Source organism: Octodon degus, unplaced genomic scaffold (assembly GCF_000260255.1).
Source record: "Octodon degus isolate 3935 unplaced genomic scaffold, OctDeg1.0 scaffold00047, whole genome shotgun sequence".
Taxonomy (NCBI): domain Eukaryota; kingdom Metazoa; phylum Chordata; class Mammalia; order Rodentia; family Octodontidae; genus Octodon; species Octodon degus.
The window spans coordinates 7,762,813-7,771,294 of NW_004524623.1; the positions used below are offsets into that span (position 1 = coordinate 7,762,813).

General features: G+C 39.6%; 1 protein-coding gene across 4 annotated transcripts in view; it reads right to left on the minus strand.

Moving 5' to 3' along the window:
- Ptprr (protein tyrosine phosphatase, receptor type R) overlaps positions 1-8,482 on the minus strand; it is a 299,949-nt gene that overhangs the window by 109,226 nt on the left and 182,241 nt on the right. For all 4 annotated transcript variants that reach the window (XM_004632168.2, XM_023716324.1, XM_023716323.1 and 1 more), the window contains one exon: positions 3,297-3,565. In XM_004632168.2, coding sequence (XP_004632225.1) covers positions 3,297-3,565 — 269 coding nt within the window. The remainder of the gene's footprint in view (positions 1-3,296; positions 3,566-8,482) is intronic.

Genomic DNA, 8,482 nt, shown 5'->3' on the forward strand with positions numbered 1-8,482 from the left:
TCTCTCTCTCTCTCTCTCTCTCTCTTTCATTTATGTATTTGGTACAGGGTTTCCCTGGGCAGCTTGGACTCATAGTGATCCTCCTGTTTCAGCCTCCCCAGCCCTGGGATTACAGGCACGCACCACCTGTTCAGCACGCCCCAGGGGCGGGGCCTGCAGGGTTTAACTGTATTTCTTGTTTTCTTAATTTGTAAATCCAGATTCAGGCTCACTCCTGTGGTGGTATTTCTCCAGGGTAAATAAGAGTAGAGAAAAGAAAGACAAGTTCTAGGTAAGGACGGCTTCCTAGGTTTTAAAAAGCACGGCATCAACCTAGAAAAGTGTCCAAGTAGCAGGAGAGCTGTAGGTGGGTGCTTAGGGGGAGATGGAGGGAGGGAGACGCCAGCGAAGGTTTCACACGTCACACATAGAAATTACAGCGGTACCTCAGTTTGTGAACTGAATTGTTCCGTGATTCTGGAAAAGGCGGTCATGTTCATAATAGAAGGGTGGGGTGTCTGTGACTGCATTCCTCACCCCACGCAGAGTTTGTAAACAAAAGCGAAAATCCGCTGGGTGCTGCTGTTTGCAGACCATACTGCTCGCAAGGGAAAGTGTTCGTGAACCGAGACACCGCTACGTCAGTTACTTTCAGAAAGCAATGTGGAAACACGGAGGGATCTTAAAAGAGAATGACAAGGAAATGTAACGTGGAAAAGCTGTGTTTGAGAGGTCTGCAGGGTGGGGTGGGAATGAAAACGGAGCGGAAGGATCGTGGGAGGCTGACTAGGGGAAGCGAGAGAGCTGGAGCTCTCAGTGGGACTGCAGTTGGGCAGAAGGCAGCGCTGGGGCAAAAACGCCAGGCCTTCACCATGTTTGACTCAGTCAAAAAGGAGAATGAAGAAACAGAATCAGAGTAAAAAAAAGTGAAATGATTTGATGAGCGATATTTTGAGGGTCATTTTGTACTGATTGATTGATTTTGTATTTAGGACAGGGTTTAAAGGGTGTACGGGATCTCACAGGGTAGACTGGAGTCGTAGTGATCTGCCTGTTTATAGTCTCCCAAGAGCTGGGATTATAGGTGTGCGCCACCACGCCCAGTCTCAATTGCCATCTCAGCACGCGGTGGGGCCCCACAACAGGCCTGGGGATGGAACTCCCAACCCCTGCGTCTAAGCAGATGCTTTAATCTGCTGAGCTATTTGGCAGGCCCTTTTTGTACTATTTTAAATTGGCTATATCTAAGAGCTATCGTGGGGATATCCAGCTCAGAGCGGGAACACAGGGCCAGACCTCTACAGCGGGGGTCATCAGAGCTGAGGCCCTTAAACGCCGATTAGGTACTGGCCCCATTACGGTCCGCACGTGAATGACAAAGATGAATGAAACAGCAGCCCTGTGTTCTCCCTCCTCAAATACTCACTTTAGTTAAGCGAGCACTTTGATATTTAACCTTGTGCTCTTTGAAATTTAGCCAGACCTGACAGTGGCCTGCAGAATGCCAGGAATAACTATTCTCCTTGGCAACTTTAGGCTGACCTTGCTGGGAATTGGAGGGACACAGCAATAATCACAAATAGTCTGACTTTTAGTCAGTTTATTATAATCTTGCGATGTTCCATAGCTAACACATCCACGCTTACGTGCCTCTGTGAAGACCCTTCCTGCTACCCTGCCCTTGGTTCTCCACTGAGGTGATTCCCTCAAGGTTTCTCTTTGAAGCAAAAATAAATTCCTGAGAATAAAGGCATCCAAAAGAAGTTAAGAACTCCATTCATCCCTCCATTTTTAGGAGAAAGGAGTAGATTAGATGAGCGACTTGTTTTTTCCTGGGAAGGCATCGGTACAGGAAGGCAGAGCACACTCAAGCCGGGTTCTCGTGACGCCCAGTTAGCCTAGGAAAAGGTTTATCTTGCCTCTCTATTAACACTGAATCACAGGAGTGACTTCATGGTATGCAAGAAAAAGGAATACCATGTAGAGGTCCATGAGGATACTTTAGGAAGCCACCAAGCGCTTGGGGAGGAGGCAGGGGGAATGATTTTGGTGGTTTTATTTTCCTCTTGTGTAATGTCACGTTGCAGTATTTGCCCAATAAGGGCTTTTAGAGATCATGGGAACCGACCTTTCTTTTCACATCCTTCATTGTTTCTGGCAAAAATTTCAACAATTTTTGTCCTTCGCAATTCTTGAAGCATCAAATCATATGGCCTTTTCTATTAAGCATTGTGATAAATCATTGGAAATACAATCCAAATGCATTTATGTGATCTATAAACCCAATCAAACAATGATAGGAAATAGAGACATAGAGAAAATAGAGTATGTACCTCAAAGCCTATTTAATCACTATAGTACCATGTGTATAATGTACTGTAAGCAGTATTTTTTTTTTTTTTTTCTTGAGGCAGGGTCTCATCATGTAGTGTAGGTTGGCCCTAAACTCATGGAGATCTTCCTGCCTCAGCCTCTCAAGTGCTAGGATTACAGGTGTGAATCACCATGCCTGGTAGCAATAGTTTAAATATAAAAACAAAACTTATTTTAAGAAAGACCGTGAAAAGTTTTATTTCTCATTTTTTGGGAAGCAAAGAATTAGCCCTCTCATCAAAAATTTGTATTTCTTACATTGGACTTGATTTAAGTGGAAATTTATCAGCACAAAGCCTATCACATGAATAAGTATATCTGAGAGGCAGATAAGGTAATGAAACTGTCAGGGATCGGGGAGATGGCTCAGTGGAATGAGCACTTCTCTGGCAAGTGCAAGGGCCTGAGTTCAATCTCCAGTTCCATCCAAAAAAAAAAAAAAAACAAAAAAAAAAAAAAAAGAACAGGAAAACAAAAGGTAATAAAACTGTCATATATTTCAACACTTAATGTTTCAGTGATCAAAAGAAACAGAAAAATTTACATAAAATTAATTGGTGATGCAGACCCTTGTATGACTTCAAATAATGTGGACTTCAGCAGGAAGCATGCTCAATTCATCCCCGGTCCTATTACACCAGAGTTTGAGGATAATTAAAAATATAATGTGGTGTCCAAACAGCTAGTGACTCTCAATAAATAATAAATAGTGATAGAAATTGTCCCCTAGTTGCACATTGCTTAGGTCTATGCCAGCTTAACGGAATTGGCTGTACTTAAACCTCTAAGAGACACTTTTAGAAACACTGTTAGTGGCTGGGGTCCATCTGCTGGTGAACAGTTCTACTCAGGTATGCCAATCATTTCCAGTTCCATCCTTTGCAACTGATGAATACTCTTTAAATGGAAAGCAAGTTGTAGGTGGAAACAAGAAACACTCTTACCTCTCCTGAAGTCCTACAGGCTTCATTTTGAAAGGAGAAGGACAGACCGAGGTAGAGGCAGTAGCTTTGACCTCAGGGGTGCATCGGCCTTGCGGGTCCACAACGACACTCAGCACCTTCGGCCCTTGGTCAGGCTGAACCATGCTGCGCCCTGTCTTGGCCTCAGACTGTGCCGGCTGCAGGAGGATGGGGGACAGGTGGATCTCCTGGTTTTTCTCCTTATCTTGTCTTAAGGAAAGCTGGAGTCTCTCTTTCAGTCTATAAAGAATCTACAGAAATGAGACAGACAGGGGCTTCTATCACGTTTTCACACACCCAAGCACAGAGTACAATCTCCTCTACCCTCGCCTATAAAATTAATGGAAATAAAGGCTAAGCGATAAAGGAGACGCAGCCTGCTGAGAGGATTTCTTGGTTTTATGGTACTAAAGTTTTCCTCAAAAGTAGGTACTCGGTATTTCAAGTTATGCTGCTCACACATTGCCAAAATTTATGTGCATGACTCTGTTCCTCAGAGATACATTAAAAAACCAATTTGGCTAATTCTACAAAATGCCAGATCTCAGTTTGTTCTGTTGAAGTTTATTAAGTTTAGAGAATGAATATCCATGAAACATGGTTCCATGACTTTTATAGAAACCAAGAACTACGTTCAATACAGCAGGGCAGCAAGAGGCACTAAAACATTAATAGAATAGTTATGCTGTGAACCTTAATTTCTTATCTTGGAAAATACCTATATTGGTCATATTTCAACTTGAGTACCTGATTAATACTTGACAAATTTACAGAATCTGTGGAAGAATAAATTGGACAACCAGAATTATTTATCTTACCTTTTTACTCTTAATTTTTAATGTAAATAGGGGGGAAAAAGCAGAATTATCACTTTCCTCTATTCTCAGAGCTCTTTCTAGAAGGGCTAACTCATGTCAGAATTGCTAAATCACACCCCAGTGACAGATGTGCACCCATGTTTGAAGCAGCACAGTTTGTAATAACTAAATCTTGGAAATAACACCAATGTCCATTAACTGATGAACTGTTAAAAAAGATGTGCTTAAAAAAAATACAATGGAGTACTACTCAGCCATATAGAAGGATAAACTTGAACGTTTATAGCTAAATGGATGCACCTTGAGACCACACTCTTAAGTAAAATAAATGGGACACATATGGGCAGATACTGTATTATTTCCCTGGTAGGAGAAACTTAAAGTGTAAAAAAGAACCAAAATGTATAATACGTATAGTGGTTCCTCATTTGTCATGTAGGTTACATTCCAGACACCCCTGCTATAGGTGAAAATCAGCGAAGTAGCAAAAATATATATTTGCTATATATATATAAAGGTTCCATAAATCACACTCTTACAAACCTTTCCCACATTTTTAAAAACACATCTAATGTTCTTAACCATTTTCTAAGCTTGTAAACCTACATGATCTTAATAACATACCTACACTGTATGGTACTACAAAAGCCGGCGATATAGCAAAAAATCTGCAGTAAATAACTTAGATCAATATTTTTTGAAAACCCGCGAACTAGTGAGTCCACAAACAGCAAAACAGCAAGGGAATAGTGTATCGTGAGATGGAAATAATTGTTAAAAGGAAAGGAAGGGCCAGCCAAATAGCTCAGCGGATTAAAGTTCCTGCAAGCAGGTACAGGGGCCGGGAGTTTGATTCCCGGGCCTGCAGTGCCGGCTCTGCCCCTGGGGTGCACTGAGACTGGGATTGAGACTGGGCGTGGTGGCACACTCCTGTAATCCTAGCTCTTTGGAGGCTCTAAATAGGTGGATCATTACGGGTCTGATCTAGTAGTGAGTCTCTGAACATCCTATAGGCCCTTCCCTAAAATACAAATAAATAAAAAATAAAAGGAAATGAACTGGTGAGGGGTTGGGGGTGAAGGGGAAAAGAAAAAACGAGGGAAAAAAGATAAATCAGAAGCAAAGCTTTGTACATAACGAGTGGAAGAGCGATCGAAGAGGGCAAGGAACAGAAGAAAGGGGGAACTAAGATCCATCATGTACAGGTACAAGCTCCCTAGGAGGAATGTGATCACTATGCATATCTACATTGTATCAATAAACTTAATTAAACACAAAAGACTGGAAAAAAAGTTCTGAATTGCTAAAATGATCACTTTTGAACTTTTGAAAGAATTGGAATGCCTTTGTTGAGATGAACCGCAGGCGCGCTCTGAGGTACAATGTTGGCCTTGCAGGTCCACAAGCTTTTATTTGATTAGATGTATCTTTTTACACTGGCTCCTTTACAGTTTCTGCACAAACTAGGTGTCCTCCTATTTCTCAAGTCTGCTCTAGGACAGGGACTCAATAGGTTAATTCATGAGAAAAGGCGACAGCTCATAATCTACAGTTATCTCAAATGGACGGGACCAGTGCTGTCCGCATCTTAAAATATCTTACATCAATTAAACTTCCTGGTTAGGTTCTAGAATCTGTTAGTAAAATAAATATTATTTTAGGAGGAGAGGGTTTTCCCAGCCGTTTGCAGTTACATTTCCTCTAACTAATCCCTATGTTCACCTTATTTCAAAGCTTTGTTAAATTTTAGTTGCTGCATTATTTTCAATCTACTAGAAGGAAATAAAATCTAAATATATATTATTCTTGTGAAAGTAGGCTAAGTTAAAAAAGAAAATTAGTAAAGAATTGAAGATGTAACAAATACCTTTGGGAATTTATTTCAGGACAACTTTAGAGAACATTTTTGCAGTTGTCTCAAAATGACATTGGAAGTAGAGAGTGTATTTAACACAGTTAAATTATGAGAAGGATCAGGGTGAAATAAAAACATAATCTAAAATGAAAAGACATTGGACTGAGATTAAGCAAGAAAATCCGAAGAACTAAACTCTCATTCTCAAGATAAACGCATAATATGTGGCAAATTTGGGAAACTGAGATACGAAACAAGGAAATAAAGAGATGAAGATAAAAGAAGAGAAAACAAAACAAAAAAAGAGACAAAACTTAGGAAGTGAAGCCACATGAGATACTATAAAAGGTCAATTAAGATAAATAAAAAATCCAAGTCATACAAAGCGATCTTTCTGTAGCTACACTAAGTCATAGGCTGTGAGTGACAAGCTGTTCCCAGAATGCATTGCCCTCTATTCTTAGGGAATTGAAGAATATACAACAAAAAGGGTTACTAGGCTAACCCCTCCCCCAAACTACATATGTTAGTTGGAAGGAGAGTGACTGTGAAAACATGGGGGGTGGGATCTATTAGTAAGTGAGAAATCTTTCACTGTAATTACTTTCTAGTAACTTTACTGTGCTTTCCCTTAAATGGTAGAAGAGAGAATACTGAGATGGATGTGTTGATTCTGTGGATGGTGCCTAAGGTTTTAACTCACTGGATCTTACTAGTTTCTCTGACTTTTACAATGTACCTTCCCACCATTCTGTTAAAAAGTTCTGAAAAAATGTCCATCACAAGATACACAGATGGGTAAGTTTGTTGTGTTAAACACATGACTATGAAAGACGAAGCAATAGAATTCAAAGTAGGAAAGCATTTTTTTTTTAAAGGCAGGAAGTTATTTGCCTGGTTGGAGAAACAACTATATCTGTACTTTAAAAAAAATTCTTACTAGAAAAAGATAATACATGTGTTGTGATTTCACAGCTCTTCACATAAATATAATATGTGTATCAGGACATTTGTTAGCTTGTTTATATTTGGGTTTTGCTTATTTTAATGATGAAAATGTGAAATCCAAAAAAGGTTGATCTCAATTCTTCTTAACAGGTCACTATTATGATTTGATTAGTGTAAAATATATTGCAGTCTTTCCTTGCCACTCATGGCTTCTGTTTTTAATGAGAAAACTTTGTCACATATTTTTAATGAGTGATCTATTTCATCGCTGTTTAGAGGTCAACTTTTCAGCTTGTCTTAGTGTAGCCCGTATACAAACTGGTTCTTATATTTGTAATTAGGGCAATGCAGAACCTGGAGAACGTATAAGATGAGTTAGGTGCTGTTGAAAAAACCCCGAGAGATTCCATTACCTGGAACAATGTGCGTGCGTGTGTGTGTGTATGTGTGTGTGTGTGTGTGTGTGTGTGTGTGTGTAAATAAAATATAATAATTGTCATGGCATTAAGCTGTAAGGCCATGATTTGCCACTGGAAGGGATTTTAGCAATGTCTGGGGACATTGGGACATTAGGCAATCCCTAGAGAGGTTTTTTGGTTGTCATACACATGAAGGCAGGGAGCAAGGAGTAGGCGCTACTGGCTTCCAGAACACTATGATGCACAGGAAAACCTGGCTTCCCCTGTCCATTCTGTAGTCAGTCCAAAAATGTCAGTGGTGATGTGCTGAGAAGCCCTGGACAGGTGGATCTTAAAAGTCATCTACTGCCACCTGATTTTCACATTCAACTCAGAGCACTTAGAAGGCAAATTGGAAGTCAAATCTAGAGTTCAGGTTTTCTGACTTCCAGGCGTCTGGTCACTCAGCTGCACTATTTCTTTCAAAGCCCTCCATCACAGCTTCTTTCCCAAAGCCTCTGGAACAGTAAGCTCAGGATTTTGTTCTCTACCGATTGAAGTCTGGACTATAACATATGCTTACTTTTCTATGCAAATATACTGTGTTTTAAAACTCAACCTAAAACCTTCCTATAGAAATAGCAAGCTAAATTTTTTCTTTCATCTTTACGGCTTGTGTTTGAATCTTGTGATGCGTTAAAGCCACTCAATCAGTTGACACAAGACAGAAAAGATTGTTGAATGAGAGGAGCTGTAAAAATCGAACGGCAGTAAAAAAAAAATCCCAAGAGCATCAAGGAGAACCTGAGGGACACAGAAATGGGACAAAGCAAAAAGAAGTCCTTTGAAGTGTTTCATAGCTTATAATTTTAATTTTAAAATGTTGTGAGTAACACAAAATATGTTTGGATTAGAATATGTTCTATTCTTTTCTTTTTCTTTAAATGAAACCAAATTTCAAAACAAGATAATAGGGGTTAACAATGGATAATACGTTGTATAGTGTTGTCTTTACATTAGTTACAGAGAACAAAAATATCAGATTTAATTGTCCAAACAGTATTAGTACAAACCTTTCTTTTCAATGAACCAAGATAAATTAGTAATATAAGTAACATATATAACATAGTATATGTAGCATAACTATAT